At 42.3% G+C, this 18,551-nt stretch overlaps 1 protein-coding gene across 1 annotated transcript in view; it reads left to right on the forward strand.

The window, feature by feature from the left end:
* Positions 1-7,869: 7,869 nt before the first annotated feature.
* Positions 7,870-18,551, forward strand: part of CHCHD3 (coiled-coil-helix-coiled-coil-helix domain containing 3) — a 266,630-nt gene continuing 255,948 nt past the window's right edge. The window contains exon 1 of the mRNA XM_045855666.1: positions 7,870-8,111. Within this exon, the coding sequence (XP_045711622.1) occupies positions 8,031-8,111 (81 nt within the window). The 5' untranslated portion in view covers positions 7,870-8,030. The remainder of the gene's footprint in view (positions 8,112-18,551) is intronic.

Genomic DNA, 18,551 nt, shown 5'->3' on the forward strand with positions numbered 1-18,551 from the left:
CTACAAGCACATAAATAATAGTCAGAGCATGTGCTCCAATTTTTAGCTCATGTAACACGATCATTACATCTATATTCTAGTCCAGCAGAGGCCATAGAATCTGTGTTCCGTACTGTGCAGCTTAAATGCTACTCAGAAGAGCTGGGGAGAGGGCTGTGATGAATACCACATTGATTAGCTTTCCTAGCTGAGGACCAGCATCCAGGCTCTCCTCATTGGTTCCTCATCATGCCAGGTCACGTTCTTTTAGTTTTTACCCCTCCTTCGCACACACCTGTTCCTTCACCCTCAACCAGGATGTCAGGGACAATCAAGAGATGTGTGAAGAGAAGTGGGAGAGGGGGAGTCCCTCGGATTTGGCCTTCCATAACCTTTTGTTTAAAGCTGAGATTGAAAAACCAGGGTATGTAGTGAACAACACTCTTCCTACTTTGAGCCTCCTGAAATTATTTGTTAGAGTGATTTGGAAGTCTAGATGGATTTTTTTTAGGAGGGTGGTAGAATTGCAGATGAGTAGAATTTTAACAGCAAAAGCATTTTGTTGTTGTTGTTGTTGGCAGCATTAATTCCAATGGCTTAACACGGTGGGAAAGTAAGAAATCACTCAGAGTGAAGGAGTTTGAAGGTGATATTGCTGCTGGCCAAGCTAAGATTTGTGAAGAATCAAATCACCGCTTAGTTTTCTGCTCTGCATGACAGTGAACTGGTGATATTCATTATTTTTACCGTGAGCGCTGGTTTCTTGGCTGGAGACTGAAGAAATTCTTCTGTTGTATCATTGGTATATATACTTCGCTATGCCTCCTGTGATTAGGAAGACTCTTTAGTAAAGTTATGTGTGCCCTATAACCTAGGAAGACAAGGTGCCTTGACGGAGCCGGCCATTATGGAAATTACACTTGGAAGGACTCCCTGAATTCTAGGCAATTCTGGAAGCTTCCACGGCTGCGGGTCTTCACTCCAGTGCTCTGTTACTTGTAGGACGATGCTAATTCTTGAAGGTCTGTTTCATCCCCCTCTCCCTGTCAGTTGGCTTATTTTTCAGCACCTCAAATCTTCCCACATTTTCTTTTCTTTCTTTTTCCTCAAAAAAGCACCTTATTTTGGACTTTATTAAATGATAAATGAATTCGAATCATGTTTGGATAGCTATCCATTCCTCAAAAGCTTTATTGATATATAATTTACATGTCATAAAGATCACTTTAAGTGTGCAATCCAATGAGTGTCAGTATATTTGCAGTTAGGCAACTAGCAGCATAATATAATTTTAGAACATTTTTATCATCCTCCTGTACCGCCCCCCCCCCAAGAAAAAGAAACCTGTACCAACTGGAAGTCACTTCCCATCTCGCCCTCTTCCTGTCCTTGGCAGGTGTACTTTACTTTCATCTTCTAGAGACTTACCCATTCTGAACATTTCTTTTAAATGGAATCATACAATATGTGGTCTTTTGTGTTTTCCCTTTTATTTTTTTGTCATAATGCTCTTGAGGTTCATCCATATTGTAGCATGTGTCAGTACTTTATTCTTTTTAATTGCTGAGTAATACTCCATTGTCTGGATATACTAATTTTGTTATACCAGCTAATAGACATTTGAATTGTTTTTATGCTACTATAAATGAAATAATGTTTTAAGTTTAATTTTGGCATGTTAATGGCTAGTGTACAGAAATACAATGAATTCTTCTATGTTGATCTTTTATCCTGCCATCTTGCTAAACATGTTTTTATTAGTTCTGATAATTTTTCAGTGGGTTTCCTGGATTTTTTCTATTCATAACCTCGGAAATATGTATCATTTTATTTTTTCAGTGGATATCTTTCATTCTCATTACAGTTTCTCCTTCCACCTACCTGTAGTTTGCTATGACGTCTCATGTTTCTGAGTCAGTGTCATAGCTTCTGTCTTTGCCATTTTTTGTATGTTCTGAATTTTCCTGTTTAAATAGAGATAGAGAAAAAGAAAAAAGACATAGAGAATCTTACTGGCTCAAGTGTTAGCTATCATTTTTGTGTGGGCAAAGCTTTGCATTCTAGCTCATACATGTCTGGCTAATAAATGCCGCCTTTGGGTTAGAGGATCACTACTATACTGTGGGCAGAGAGAAGGGGGACCACAGGTTCTGGGCATTGCTAGACATTTTCCTTTGAAGGGGCTGTAGACATGGCTTGGCCTTGACATCGATATAGATACAACAATATTATTATAGTAGGCATTTTTCCGAGAATAAAATATATATATATATATTTTTTTTTAATTTGGAAGGTTTCTTCATCAGTGTTGATTGTAATGGATTATGGGTCTGAGGTACTTGTGTTTATTTGATGTTTTATTGAGGTACAGTTGACATGTAACACCATATCAGTCTCAGATGTGCACGTCATGAGTCCATGTCTGTCCGGACAGTGAAACAATCATCACAGTAACTCCAGCTAATAACGTGTGCACCCAGGTGCAGTTTCAGTCGTTTTCTTGTGATGAGGCCTTTCCAGATCTCCAATACTGGAGTTAAAAAATACTGTGTTGCACATTTAAAGTATTTTCAAATTGCTTGATAAGACCACTGACATGTTTCTGTATCATAAAAAGGGAAGGCAACACACTACTTTTCATGATTAGCTTTCATATTAAGTATTTGGTTGAATGAACACATTTAATGTTATAAGGAACTAAATATGTTTAAGATAACCAGTGGCTCCTTTGTCTCTGTATTCCCCCAAGGAACTCTTTCTTTTTTATAAAATATATTTTATTGATTATGCTATTACAGTTGTTCCATTTCCCCCCTTTATTACCCTCCACCCTGCACACCCTCCCACCCACATTCCCCCCCTTTAATTCATGTCCATGGGTCATACTTATAAGTTCTTTGGCTTCTACATCTCCTATACTGTTCTTAACCTCCTCTTGTCTATCTTATACCTACCATCTATGCTACTTTTTCTCTGTACCTTCCCCCCCCTCCACCCACTCTCCCACTGAGAACCCTTCATGTGATCTCCATTTCTGTGATTCTGTTCCTGTTCTAGTTGTTTGCTTAGTTTGTTTGTTTTTTTCATTTGTTTGTTTTAGGTTTGGTTGTTAAGAACTGTGAATTTGTTGTCATTTTACTGTTTATATTTTTTATCTTCTTTTTCTTAGATAAGTCCCTTTAACATTTCCTATGATGATGAACTCCTTTAATTCGACTTTATCTGGGAGGCACTTTATCTGCCCTTCCATTCTAAATGATAGCTTTACTGGATAGAGTAATCTTGGATGTAGGTCCTTGCCTTTCATGACTTGGAATACTTTTTTCCAGCTCCTTCTTGCCTGCAAGGATTCTTTCGAGAAGTCAGCAGACAGACTTTCGGGCACTCCTTTGTAGGTAACTGTCTCCTTTTCTCTTGCTGCTTTTAAGATTCTCTCCTTATCTTTAATCTTAGGTAATGTAATTATGATGTGCCTTGGTGTGTTCTGCCTTGGGTCCAACTTCTTTGGGACTCTCTGAGCTTCCTGGACTTCCTGGAATTCTATTTCCTTTGCCAGATTGGGGAAGTTCTCCTTCTTTACTTGTTCAAATAAGTTTTCAATTTCTTGCTCTTCCTGTTCTCCTTCTGGTACCCCTATGATTATGATGTTGGAAGGTTTAAAGATGTCCTGGAGGTTCCTGAGCCTCTCCTAATTTTTTTTAATTCTTGTTTCTTCATTCTATTCTGGTTGAATGTTTCTTTCTTTCTTTTGCTCCAAACCATTGATTTGAGTTCTGGTTTCCTCCTGTCACTGTTGGTTCCCTGTGCATTTTCCTTTATTTCAGTTAGCATAGCCTTCATTTTTTCACCTAATTTAGGACCAAATTCAACAATTCTGCGACCATGCTGATTACCAGTGTTTTGAACTGTGCATGTGATAGGTTGGCTGTCTCTTCATTGCTTAGCTGTATTTTTTCTGGAGCTTTGATCTGTTCTTTCATTTGGGCCATTTTTTTTGTTTTTGTTTCAGCACACCTGAGGGGTGGAGCCTTAGGTGTTCACCAGGGTGGGGAAACCCAGTTGCTGGGTTGTGATGTTGTGTGTGGGGGAGGGTTCTGAGAGGGAACAATGGCGCTTGCTTCACTCTCTGCTGGATTTCAGTCCCTTCTGCCACTTCCCCCAAGCAAATTGGGCCCTTCTGGTGCTGATTCCTGGGTGGGTGGGTTTGTGTACATTCTAGTACTCTGTGGGTCTCTAATGAACTCTCCTGTGAGGCTGGGAGTTTCTCCCGGCACCTCAACCCCCACAGGTGTTTTCAATCAGTGTTTTGCGGCTTTATTTCCCCACGCTGGGGCCCTGGGTTGTGCAGTCTGTCTCTCTCCCGAGTTGTTCCTCCCAGTTTATCTGCAAGAACGTGGGACCGCCTGGTCCGCCAGCCACTGCCTCACCACAAGTCCTCTCCACCCAGCTGCCCACCTCCGCCCCTCCTACCGGTCTGGATGAATGTGTCTTCTTTAACTCCTTGGTTGTCCGTCTTCCATACAGTTCGATTTTCTGTCAGTTCTGGTTGTTTTTTGTTTTAAAATTGTTGTTGTCCTTCTTTTGGTTGTGCGAAGAGGCAGAGTGTGTCTACCTACACCTCCATCTTGACTGGAAGTTCCCAAGGAACTCTTTTTTTGCAATTGGTCATTTTGGTGAGGAGTTATTGAGGTTCTGTTTTATGTAGAAACTCCAATAAATATTATAATATCAGGGTAATAGGCACAGAAGCTGTTGTTTGTGAAGGGGACATCCCAAAGAAGCAAAAGACACAATTTCTGGGATATTTACCTCTCTGTAGAAGGAAGGTAAAAATATACTGTATAGCCCTGACCAGTGCAGCTCAGCTGGTTGAGTGTTGTTCCACAAAGTGAAAGGTTGCTGGTTTGATTCCCGGTCAGGGCACATGCCTGGGTTGCAGGTTCGGTCCCAGCATCTATGAGAGGCAACTGATTGATGTTTCTCTTCCTCTCTTTCTCCTCCCCTTCCCCTCCCTCTTTAAAAATAAATAAAATCTTTAAAAAACATATCACACTACTTGAGAACCCATACAAAATAACAAAGAGTCTCAAAATGGCAAAAATAGCATGATATAATTTGGATTTATGTATGTTTAAAAGAACAAAATGATTACATGCAGTAAATTCAATACTCGGCCACTGACTGGGCATACAGAGATAAAAAAGAAATAGTCTCTGCCCTAAAGACACCTAGAGTAATAAATCAGCACCTCATTGGAAGTAAAAAATGTTATTGCATTTTTGTGGATACCTATGGATTAAGAGGATGCCATGCTGTGTTGTGGCAGCTGCTCTTTAATGTTGAAAAGAATGGAAGATAGCAGTGTGGGCATAAAAGGGGCCATGGCAGCCAGGGCTCTGGGCTGCATTCTGATTGTAAAATAAACCCACAGAGAGAAGAGCTACCACATCGATTCTGTTCCGCAGCTTGGTGGTGCAGGTAGGGGGGTGGTCAACCAGCCATGGATCCTGGGGAAATGCGAGGGGCATCATTTACAGGTACCACATAAGCTCAGGGAGGCCTCCTCAGAAGGCTCTTCAGAAGTTCAGGGTTAATGTATTCAAAGGTACCAGGGCAATACCTGGTAAACAGTAGGCAATCATTAAATGGTCATCGCTTTTGGCCATGTCATTCTCCTGCTTCCTTTTCCTCTTGGACAAATTCCCTTCCATTTGAATGTATTTACCCACAACCATAAAATATTATTGTGCTTTAATAATGCATTCTTGTTGACACTTATTATGGGACAGTGAGTTTTACATTCCAGTGGAAACAGACAAAGTGCCATCCAGAAACAAAGCAGAGAAATGTTGACCAAAAAAAGGGGCTGTATGCTAACCCGACAAGCCCTGGGGAGGTCTGCGCAGCAGGTCCCACAAACTCAGAGACCAAAGTAACCACATGGGAGGGTCTGCAATGAAAACTTCCTAAGAGCAAATCATGGCGGGTAGTCCTATCCCAGGCCTGTAGCTTCCTTGACAAACCCTTCAATCTTGAACTTAACTGGGCCTGTCTGCTGTCTTGTTGCATCTAGGATAACACATCTTTGGAATGGCAGAGTAATCCCTTTATTCCAGATCCCTCAGGACACAACCTCCCAGCAGGGCAGGAGACTACAGAACCCCTCACTGTCACCTTGTTCTCCCGCCTGCCACCTGCATGCGCTGTGAACGTTAACTGTTAATGGCCCTGTACCCACCAATGTAAAAGAAGTATTTGTCTCACTTTATTCTTCATCCAGTCTCAGAGACTTTCTCACTTCACTTTCTCCTACCTCCCTGATCTCTCACTAACAAATTCCATGTCGCCCTTCTTGCGCCTTCTCCTTTGATTGTAACGTATAAAATTAACTGCCAAACTGCCATTCTCTAGTGCACTTTCTCAAACAGTTTGCTTCCTGGCAATTGTCAGTTTGGCTCAAATAAAGTCATTAAAAAATTTATACAGGTTTGGACATTTCTTACGTTGACAGTAGCATCGTTAACCTAATTTCTAAAGAAAATATATATGCTTCTGTAGGACTAAGACCATTTGGCTAAATTAACACGTCACAGAAAAGTTATCAAAAATATTTTTATTTTTAATTTATTGGTAAGAGAGAGACATCCATTTCTTGTTCCACATTTTTATGTGTTGATTGGTTGCCTCTAGCAGGAGCCCTGACAGGAGATCCAACCCACAACCTTGGCTTATGGGGACGATGCTCCAACCAGCTGGGCTACCTCACCAGGGCTACTAAAAAAAAAAAGTTCATGTAGATAACTTAAATTTATTTGCTGGCCATGTAGAGGTGAACTAAAAACTTTCCAAAATAGATATCCTCACCTTTGTTTGATGTACTTGTAATCCCCTCCTCTAACCGATGCTCTCTTGGACATTCACTTAACTTTTCTCTGCCCCATCCCTACTAGGGCCTAACTATTTTAGGTAACCAAGGTGGAAGGAGACATGAAAGCGTGCTCTGCATGCTTGTTGCAAATAGTTTATCCTCCCTGTTTTCTTATTTTCGGATTTGAAAACCATGGTATTTAAAATTTTACTTTACAGGAAAGAGATGAAACAGTACATAGTTCATGAGATAAAATCATAGGCCAAATATAATGGATTTTTTGGGGGGGGCCAGGGAGAGGTGGTGTTTGAGGCTGAAGTGAAGAAATACTAAATTTAGTCTCAGGGATTTGTTTATGGAAATCTAGAAATGGCTCCAGTTGGAAAGAAAGTACATCTCTTGTTGAAACTGTGAGTTCCTCTCAGAGAGGTTGTAGTTTTCTTTTTTCTTTTAACATAGTTTTTAAAGATCTTATTTATTTATTTTTAGACAGAGGGGAAGGGAGGGAGCAAGAGAGGGAGAGAAACATCAATGTGTGGTTGCCTCTCACGTGGCCCCAACCAGGGACCTGGCCCACAACCCAGGCCTGTGCCCTGACCAGCAATGGAACGAGCAACTGGTTTGCAGCATGCTCACTCCACTGAGCCACACTAGGCAGGGCTGGAGAGGTTGTACTTTTTAACTTACTAGACTAAATTTCTATACTATCTTCAAAGCACATTTTGTTGGATGACTGAACTTGGAAAGTTGACCCTTTCCGACGGCGAAGAATCTCAACTCCCAGAATGCCATGCTCCCCTTGTGCCCGCTAGATTAAGGCAAGTAAATTCCACCACTATTGGCGCCAGATCAAGACTACAATTCCCACTATACCTAGGGCCTCCGGAAACCTTGTCAAATACCAGCTGTTGCCATAGCATCCGGGTCCAGGACAACCAATCCCGGTGTTCCTGCTGAGTGGAGGCGGGCCATTTGTACCTCCCACCAACCAGAGGCATTTTGTTGTGGAGCGTGACCGGAGGAGGTGGGAACTGAAGACCGGCGGTTCTCCTTGCCACCTGGGGTCGTGGCCTTGCTCCCGCTCTGCCAGGCAAACGTCCGGGCACGTCCACGCGTGTCAGTGTGCGTGGGGCCTGAGGTACTCGCGAGTCCACGCTAGGACTCTGCGAGGACAGAAGAAGCCATGGGCGGGACCTCCAGCACCCGCCGGGTCACCTTCGAGGCAGACGAGAACGAGAACATCACCGTGGTGAAGGGCATCCGGGTGAGTGACAGTGGGCCGGCAGAGGGCCAGCGCTCGGACTGGGACCCCAAACCTCCGACCTTCCCCGGACCCGCTCAGCCTGGTTTCTCCCATCCCCGACCCCAGTGTTGTCTGGCCTGAAGCCAAGTTTTCTGCAAAGAAGCTTGAAGTTTCACGTCTTGGGACATTCATTCAGAGCTGTTTCCTACTCGTGTGCCTAGTGCTGAGAGTTGCTGGGCGGGTGAGGGATCCCAGGTTAATTCAGGGGCTCACAGTTTACTGTTGATTGTATTTCTCAGTAGTTAGGGGACTTGATTTGGAATTCCAGACTCACTGTACCCATCAGTGAAATGGGGCTTGTCTTACACCTGCTGGATTCAGGACCCAAACCCTGCTTTTGCACCATCCACATCACCTCTTTTGGGGTGAATTGGCACTTGAAGGAACCCTTTATCTGTTCTCCGACATTTAGTACTCTTTCTCTCATACCACCCATTCCGCCACCACACACCCCCACAGCCCCACACCCCCATCCCACTTTTCTGGCCCCTGGGGACTTCTAGCTTGTCCCTCCTTTATTTTCACTTGACATATCATCTTTCCTAGGCACCTCCTCTGTGGCCTGCTGCTCCCAGCTTCTGGACTAGGCCCAGTTGCTTCAGGACTGGTGCCTGCTGGTCAGATAGGGCTTGAGATAGGACTGCAGTTTTTCAGACCACTAGAAGTAATGCAGTCAGTTCCAGCTGAGACATTGTAGAGAATTTTTTTAATGCCCCCTGCATGTGCTTGATGCAGAAACGGAAAACTTGATTTTTCTCTAGTGTGTCAGTCTCCCAGCCCTAACTTCATTAACACACTCCCTGCTGCACCTGCGTGTGGAGTGTCCCAGTTTTGGAAGTCTGCCTGAATCTAGTGAGTAAAGTGCTTTCTTGGACTTCAGAAAGTTTTAAAATAGTTTTCATTTTTCTTCCTTTGTTATAACACAACCCACATAAGCAAATTAAATGTGTAAATTGTTTTTAGCATTTGTTACAAGTAAATAAAACTTCTTAAGTATTTAAAGTGTTTAAAAACCTTTTACTCTGAACCTTTTACCTTGAGAAGAATTTATTAAAGTTTTCTTTACGGAAACTCAGGCTCTTGAAGTCAATTTTTGATCTGTGACCAGCATTACTTTATATCATATTAATTAATGCCATCACCATGTTTTTACTGTTGGAGGCTGCATTCTTTGCATTGTTGTGGTTTAGTTGGTACTCTTTGGAGTAAAATAAAAATAACTGCAAACTCTGAGTTTTCTGCACAGGTTTGTTTAATTTTGCCTTTAGGCTTTAAGTGTTTCAAGCCAGAGGGTTTAAATGAAATAAAAGTTTTAAAACAGCAAAATAAGTTTTGGGCGAGAAGACATTGGCTAGACAAATGTGTAAATCCAAGTTCACATACTTTAGTGCGGAAACAGCAATGACAGCAAACACAGTTAAAACATTCTGGCCACAGAGATTCATATCAAATTTTAGATAAGGTTAAATACGGTAAGTATGATAATAGGAATAGGTATTAGATGAAAATAGGAACATTGGCTAAAACCTTTTTTAAAGAACTTTTTAACAAAAGAAGCATGACCTTTGGCCACTCACCATAATGGAAGTGTTCTTTATTTTTTTTCTTTATTAAAGAGTAGGTGTTACCTGTATTGTTCAAGTTCAGGCGCTCTCATTGTACTTGTTTTGACCTCTGTGCTGTGCTTTCCTTCAGTGTCTCCCCTTCACCTGGAATGCCCTTGCAGTGTTCTCCCTGTTGCTGCAAATTCTTCTTTCAAGAATGATTTGCAACCTCTCTGAACTTCAGTTTTCTCATCTGCAAAATGATAGGGCTTGAGTACATCACTAAGATCTCTAATCATTTTTATTTTTAAATTAAAAACATCTTTTATTGAATCTGTTGGGAGTGACATTGGATAGTACAATTATGTAGGATGCAGGGTTGTAATTCTGTGATACAGCACCTGTACACTATCGTTTGCTCACCAGCCCAAGTCGAGTCTCCTTCCATTATCATTAATGCCACCCCACCCTACCCTACCCCATTTCCTCTGGTAACCACCATACTGTCTATGAGGCCCTTTCCCTCCTTCCTCCTTCCCTCTCCCCTCCCCTCTTTTTTTTTTTTTTTTTTGCTTAATCCCTTCCCCTTTTTCATCCAGACCCCCCAAATCCTTCCCTGTGACAGCTGTCAGTTTGTTCTTTATTTTTTAGTGTATTTCTGTTTTGTTTGTTAGTTAATTTTGTTCATTAGATTTCACATACAAGTATAGTCATTTGTCTTTCTCTGACTGGCTTATTTCTCTTACCATAATACTCTCCAGGTTCATCCATGCTATTGCAAAAAGCAAGATTTCCTACAGGAAATCTTTTTAGGGCCATGCAGTATACCATTGTGTAAATGTACCACAGCTTTTTTTCCGCTCATCTACTGACTGACACTGGGCTGCTTCCAGACCTTGGCGATTGTAAACAATGCTGCAATGAACATAAGGTGCTTATGGTCTTTTGAATTGGTTTCTGGATTCTTAGGATATATACCCAGAGGTGGCACCACTGATTCAAAAGGCAGTTCCATTTTTAATTTTTGAGAAAAATTCATACTGTTTTCCACAGTGGTTGCACCAATCTGCATTCCCACCAGTAGTGTACCAGGGTTTTCTTTTCTCCACACTTGTTTGTTGATTTATTGATGACAGCCATTCTGACAGGTGTGAGGTGGTATGCAATTGTGGTTTTAGTTTGCATTTCTCTGATGATTAGTGACATAGAAGCATTTTTTCATGTTTATTGGTCACCTGTGTGTCCTCTTTGGAGAAGTGTCTATTCAGGTCTTTTGCTCATTTTTTAATAATTGGATTGTCTTCCTGGTCTTGAGTTGTATAAGTTCTTTATATATTTTGCAAATTAACCTTTTATCAGATGTACCATTGGTGACTATGTTCTCCCATTCAGTGTGATCCATTTTCATTTTGTTGATGGTTTCCTTTGCCATGCAGAAGCTTTTTAGTTTCATGCAGTCACATGTGTTTATTTTTTTTCTTGGTTTTCCTTGCCCTTGGAGACATGTTGGCAAAAATATTGCTATAAGAAATGTCTGATATTTTACTGCCTAAGTTTTCTTCTAGGATTTTTATGGTTTCAAGTAACATTGAAGTCTTTAATCATTTTGAGTTTATCCTTGTGTATGGTGTAAGAAGGTGGTCTCATTTCATTTTTTGGCATGTATCTGTCTCATTTTCCCAATACCATATATTGAATAGACTATCTTTACCTTATTGTCTGTTCTTGCCTCCTCTCTCAAATATTTATGGACCATAAGGTATAGGTTTATAACTGGGCTCTCCAGTCTGTTTCATTGAGCTATATGTCTGTTTTTATGCTATACTGTTTTGATTACAGTGGCCTCATACAGTAGTATTGTTTGATGTCAGAGAGTGTGATCCCTCCAGCTTTGTTCTTTCTCAAGACTGCTGTGGATGTTTGGGGTCTGACTCCATGCACATTTCTGGAGCATTTGTTCCAGGTCTGTGAAATATGCCATTGGTATCTTGATAGCAGTTGTGTTGAATATATAGATTGCTTGGGGTAGTATGGATGTTTTAATGATGTTAATTTGTCCTAGCTATGAACATGGTGAGGATCTCTAATCTCTTCTAGTTCTGGAATTGTGTGTGTCTAGTGGCACCATAAGCTTCTGATACCCATACTCAGCCCATTGCAGTTTCCTCTAAAAATGGCGTGCTGTTGCATTGTTGAATATTCAGGGATCATTGAGATTTCCTCGGGGTTTTGGTCAAAAGAGCACCAACTCAGAGTTAAATTATACCCCAGCTGAAATCTCAGATTAGGTGTTTACCAGCCTGCGGCCTTGGACAAGTCTCTTCTCCGATCATATTTCTTCCTCCCAAACTATCACTTCTCCATAGTGGTAAGATGAGGTAAGATATTTAGAACACATGGCACATTGTAGATTTTCAGTGAAAGGCAGACATTAGATAGGGTTCCTTCCACATCTAATATTCTAAGATTTTTTGGCTCTTCTATGTGTTATAGTGGAAAGAGCTTCAGAACCAGGCAGCCCTGGGTCTGGTCCTAGCTCTGCCTGTCACTTCGCTGTGTGGCCCCGGACAAGCCACATTTGATGTGTTTCTATGCTCGGTATAGCTGGATGATGCAGCCTAATTGTGATGCTTAGGTATTCAGCACTGCCTGTGAGAATTTGACATGATGTACGAGTATGTTACTATCTAGCACAGTGTGTCTAGTACTTTGAGAGCGTTTAGTACAACAAGTAAACTTATGTTAACTAAAAATAATAGATAAAACATAAGAATGTACTGGGCTCCCATGGGCATACCTAAGAGGTGTGGACTGGGAAATGGGAGTCCTGAGTTCTGCTGACTGCCTGTGCGATTTCTGTCCAGATGTTTTTAGGTGTTTTCAGCTAATGTTTGTATTTCACTTAGCGTGAAGCAGTCGTCTTTCCCGCTGAGGCGTGGGCCAGGATGAGTACCATGGTCAGTGTCGTGACTGTTGCTCGGGTGGTTGAAACGTGGTACTGATGAGGCCCAAACTTCAGATAGGCTAGTTCAACTCGACTGAAGAAAACTTTCCAAATTTGCCTAACCATCTAACATTCATGTCATCGCTCATAAAAAATGGGAATGTAACCACAATTGAGCAGACTCGGTCACGGATGGAAAATGAATTCTGTGTCCACTGATACGGATAGTAATTTCATCTTTGTTTATGGTAATATACAAAGAGTAACATTTAGTGAGCAACATGAGGATTTCAGTAACTGGGCTGTGTTTATTAATAAATCATGCTTTTCCAGATTTTTCTTGCTGAGGTCATCAGTAGCTAGCAGTTAAAGGACCTACTTACAATTTTAAGTTTGAAGTTTTTTCTCACCTACGAGGTGTTATTTTCATGGTATTTATAGAGTCTTGTTTTTTTTTTTTTGTTATCCTTAGCAATGGATAGCTTTCCCTACATTTCCATAAAATAATGTGTATTTTACACCTGATTCCAACTTTGAATCTGAAATAACGTATGGGTTGGATGAAAGGCTACCCTCTTGCCTTGTCCTCCTCTCCAAGTCTAAAATAAATTTCTTGTGACAGAAAGACCAAGCACTTTCATTATTATGCACGTTGCATATGCCTCAGATTTTTCCGAGCACCTGCTGGGCCTGCTTGGCAAGTGTGCTTTCTACTCAGACTTTCGCAAGTTTATCTGGAACATCAAAGCTGTGAGTGGACTCTTCCACAGCCACAGTCAGCTTCAATGAGTATCATTTTCAAACTAATACTTATCATGCTTTCCAGGCATAAGCTAATCTCTGCCATTGGCCTTGAAGTTGCAAGCTGAAATTCACAGGAGCCCGGGTACTTATATGGAACACAACTAGTGCTTTGGGAAACATCGGCAGGCAAGGGCCTTTAAATGAAGAGATCATTTAATGTGGGATGTTGTTGAGGACCCTGGAGAGAGTACATTAACAGAGGCTACAAATCCAGTCAGTTATTGGGAGTGTTAAGGAATGTTGTCCAGGTAATGGGTTAACTTGTGGATGATTGGTCTCTTCCCATGAATCTCTTGGGCATTGTACCATGTTAAGCTTTCTGAATTTTATAAGACAGTAGAAGTTTGTTTTCCACTAATAAATACAAAGGAATACCACTTAGAAAGTATAAACATAATCTAAATATTACATCATATATGAGGTCTATCCAGAAGGTATTCAGCCATGTAATATGAAAAATAGACACATTTATTGAAGAAGATACAAAAACATTGTTCATAGGACAATGCCACCTCAGTCCCATTCAAAGTAGGCACCTTGGAATCTCACACAGTTATCTCAGTTGCCATCAGCTGCCTCACTATATTTTCCTGAATCTCACTGATGGTCTGAAATCTCTTCCCCTTCAAAGGTGATTTTAGTTTTGGGGAAAGCCAAAAGTCGCAGGGTGCCAATCTGAGCTGTAAGGGGAACTGAGTCACCTGGGTGATTTAATGTTTCGCCAAAAACCTCTGCACTAGACGTGATGCATGAATGAGTGCATTGTTGTGATGAAGCTGCCAATCACCAGTTGCCCATAGCTGCAGGCTTCTGAATCAACCGAATGGTTTCTGCTGAGGAATGTTCAAGCTTAATGCAAAATTTGATGCAGATTTGTTGCTCTACTGGCTCAGTCATTTTGATTGTGACTGCCACACAGTACACATGCTCAGTCAATGGAGTCTACCATCCCACTGACTAGTACAGTGAAGTCGTCATTTTCACACATGTGCATTCCAGTCCACCCTGCTTGGCTGCCGGGTTACATTGATGTCACATAAACTGTTCTCGTTATATTAACAATGGTTGTTTTTTTTCTGGACAGACCTTGTATATGGCATGTCTCCCCTGCCCCCATGCCCATAAGTATTTAGGAGTAATTTCTTGCAAATAATAGTGGCAATTATTTGGAGCCTGTGTCTTGTGGTGGTTGTAAAGAAAAGGAGGACTTTCACAGAAAATTACCTATGCGACATGGAAGGAAGAGCAAATGAGAAAAATAGGTCTGAGTTTTTTATTTGATTTGGTAAGACACGCCTGGAAGAAGATGAGAAAAACTGTTACAGAGGTGAGAATTGGAATTATTTCTGTCTCACATGGATTCTAACTCTACATCTTAGAGAATAGCAACTTAAATGGAGTTCTCTTTCTCCTTTCACTCTCTCCCTTGGAAGCAGAAACACTTTATTTTTGTTCATCTCACCCAGCCTCCTGTTTCTGAGAAAATGCTGGGCTCTGGGTTGGCGGGTGGTGTGTTTGTGCTGATTTTAGATAAGCCCAGCCAGTGTGGGTGGGAAGGGATGGGTGGGGGTCTAGAAGATGACACACATCTTCTCTTCTTCCCTGGAGCTCACGTGGGCGTGGTGAGTAGTGCCAACCAGAAATGGGCAAGCGCCACTTACACATTTGTTTTCAGGAGCAATAGGGAACCGGGTGGGTATGATCAGAGTCGGTGGGCTGAATTCTGCTGCACCGGCAGGCCCACCTCTCTCGGTTGTCCCTTACATTAGAACAGGGGTTCTTAACTTCTGTTAGTTCGTAGACTGCTGTAAATCTGTAAGCCGTGGGCTTGCCCAGGACAATGCAATAAGCACAGAGTTTTGCAAACAATTGAGGAATGAATGTATAGACTGAAACCACGGCCCTCGGCACAACTCTAGCATTAATGTGTTGGGAGTATATGGGGGTTATTTCACCATTCTTTGCTGCAAATAATTTCTGTAAATTACACTTAGTATTTGTCTTGATGGAGATTCCAGAGGTGTCTGGAAACCAGGTATAGTGCTATAGATCTTTAGATACGAAAAAAACTTTTTATGGGATGTACCTGTTTAAGGAAAGGTGTTTCTAAAGAAGTCACTTCTTACACAGAAGCCGCTTATCCAGCCCTTGCAGAAGCTTCTGTTCCCCTTTGACTCCCTTATTGGGGCCAGCTTGTGTCACAAAGAAGAGTTGCTGTAGAGCTGCATTTTGTGTGTTCAGCCCTGGCCAGCATCTCTCACTCTTGGCAGCCGCTTCACAAGAGAGTGTCACAGCTCACAGAGGAGATCGGGTGGGCATGCAGGTCTGGAGGTCAGCTCAGAGGGTATTAACTTGAGATGCAAAGGATAACGTGGCTGTTGCTGTGCATCAGCCTGGCTGGCAGTGGACCGGGGAGGCTAAATCCACAGTGGGCTGCCACTGGCGCTCCCGTGGAGGGGCCTGAGAACGCACTTAGGAATTATAGTAAGAAGAACGACAACAAAAAGGCTGACTCTCAATAAGGCAGCCCTACAGTATGTTTATAAACTCAGAAAATGAAATGTGCTTTTTTACAGACATGCTTATAAACTTACAAAAATATAACCAAAGACCATATTGGGAAATGTTTTGAATTGGACATTTGCGGAGCAAGTTTTGAGGCATTAGGTAAGCCACGAAGATAAGACGTTAACAAGGACAATGAGTGATTAGGTTGAAAGAGATGCTGCACTTTTACTACCCGAAGAGCATAGGTAGGGGAAAAGGAGCGCCTTCTCTGCTCGCAGCAGCACTCCCGCAGCTGCTCCTGGCAGTGGGCGAAGGAGGCCTTTCCCTCACGCGTCGCACGGAGAAGGACCCAGGACTCACTCAGGCCGCACTGATGACGGGCCCTGAGGCGCGTGACCAGTGGGAGTCCCGATGGCTGAGCGGTGTTAGTGCTAACCCTCCCAGGTGTCTGTGCAGCACGTTACCCTGTGCGGTCACCTGCGATCCTCCACGTTCCAGGTGAGGCCGGGGAGGCCCATCCACTGGCTTCCCTCGGGTGGCTGGAGCTAGTGGGGGCCAGTGCTTTTCCTCTGTTCTGCAAGGTTTTTGTGTTACTCTTAAGGGATGATACTTCTGAGGCTGCTTTAGGGATTGGAGGGATTTTTTTGTAGCATTCATTTTGAAAGTAGCAACAGACAATGGCAAGGCATGACTTTCGGTGAGAAGTGGATGACTGGGTATTTATGACTGTGGTGGCCTGTTTCCAGTACAGCTGAGGGTTTATAGCTAGGACTTGATTTGTAGCAAGTACCTTCACTTCTGATTAGGTATACATATATGGTGTAGTGTAGTTTTTTGACTTCGGCCTGAAATACAGAAATATATTTTCAAATATAAAATTATATTTGCCATATTAGCTTTATATGTATAAACTTTAAACACAAATTTTATTAGATATGTAATATATATAATTGTGTATAATACCTAGTGATACATAGTGTACATGATAATAAATGATAATGTAAAATATACATTGTATAGCAGACTATATTAATATAATAAATATATAGTACATGATATATAAGTTAAAATAGCTTTAATATTCTAAAACTTAAGGTTCATTTTACCTCCTTTAGAGGATGTGACAGTATTTTTATTTTATCATGTGGGATTGAGGAGTGTATTGTTTAATAGCAGAGAAAGCTCTGGACTAGATTGGGGGCTATTGCTTGTGACCCTAATGTTACCAGTTACTGGGTGTTACTCAGGGTCTCTTTTTTCCTCACCCGTAAATCAAGAGGATTGGAGTCAATCTTGCGGGCTTTTTCCTAAGATGTAGCTCAGCTTTGCAGATGAGTTTCAGCATTAATTTCAGTTGTTAGAAAAGCTGCACCTTCAAATAGAGAGCCCCCTGGCACTCTCCTTTCTAACCTCCGCTTCTCTTCCAAGGAAGGGGTTACGAAGTTTTCCTTCGACGTTCACAACCCTTGAGCTGTGGTCTTTCCCTTTATTGTCCCACCATCCTGGTTTGGGTCCTGCTGTGTGAGTAACTGTTCAGGTGCACACTACTTTGTTCACTGCTGTATCTCAAAGGCCTCAAGTAGTGCTTGGCCTAGTAAACATTTTTTGAGTGAATGACCCAACTAATAGATAGGAACTCACGATTTTGTGGAAAGGCAGAAAAGCAAGTGCATGTTCTATCACTGGAGTGTCATATTGGAGGTTTGTGCAGGGTACAGTGGTCACAAGGAAGGTAGCTTTGGTCAGGCAGAGCTGGAAAGGAATGGGGAGCTGTTTAGGGAGAGAAGGCGTTAGGGCGTTTGAACTGGGTTTTGACAGGTGATTCCCTCCCTGTGGGTCACGGGAGAAGGCAGTGTAGGTCTGCAATGGCAAGAGGTGGCAGTAAACAAGAATCCACTATGGAGGGAGAACAGGGTGTGAAGTGTTAAGAGGAAATGATGGAGGTTGAGATTGGAGAGTTAGGCCATAAGTCTTGAAGGCCATGGGAAGAATTTGGACTTTTCTGTCAACAGAATGTAACTACTGAAGGGTTTGAAGCAGGGAGTTACGTGATCAGGTTTGCCTGTTGGGAGGATTATCGAGGGAAATGTGATGGGGAGAGATGATGGACTCATTTAATGTTTAGGGGCTGAGGAAGTCCTGGCTAAGAGAACAAAGGAGAGAGGAGTTGAGGACCATCCTGTGTTTTGATTTAGGAAATTGGATGGAAGTGGTCTCGTTAATGAGCTAAGGAAGGCAAGAGGAAGAAGAGACTTTTTGGCAAACACGAAGTCAGTTGTGGACACGTTCAGTTTGAGATGGCTGTGGTGTGGTGTGGAGGGGAGGCGTCCATGAGGCAATTCAGGGTGTAGGCTTGGCTTCCAGGAGACAGGTCTTGGCTGCACATAATGGATTTAGAATTCATTCATTCCTCAGTCACAGTTACAAATAGAGGGAGTGGATGAGAGCACCAGTAAGAGCACTGGAGTGAGGAGGAAACGAAGGCCAAGGACAGAAAGTGGGGCTCTGTGGCACTTCAGGGTTGGCAGGGGAGGGGACTCCAGCACAAGAGGTAACGTGTGCCCGGGGTCCTGGGACAGCCAGGACGGCGGGGTGTCAGGA

Source organism: Phyllostomus hastatus, unplaced genomic scaffold (assembly GCF_019186645.2).
Source record: "Phyllostomus hastatus isolate PE091 unplaced genomic scaffold, TTU_PhHast_1.1 phas_scaffold_114, whole genome shotgun sequence".
Classification (NCBI taxonomy): domain Eukaryota; kingdom Metazoa; phylum Chordata; class Mammalia; order Chiroptera; family Phyllostomidae; genus Phyllostomus; species Phyllostomus hastatus.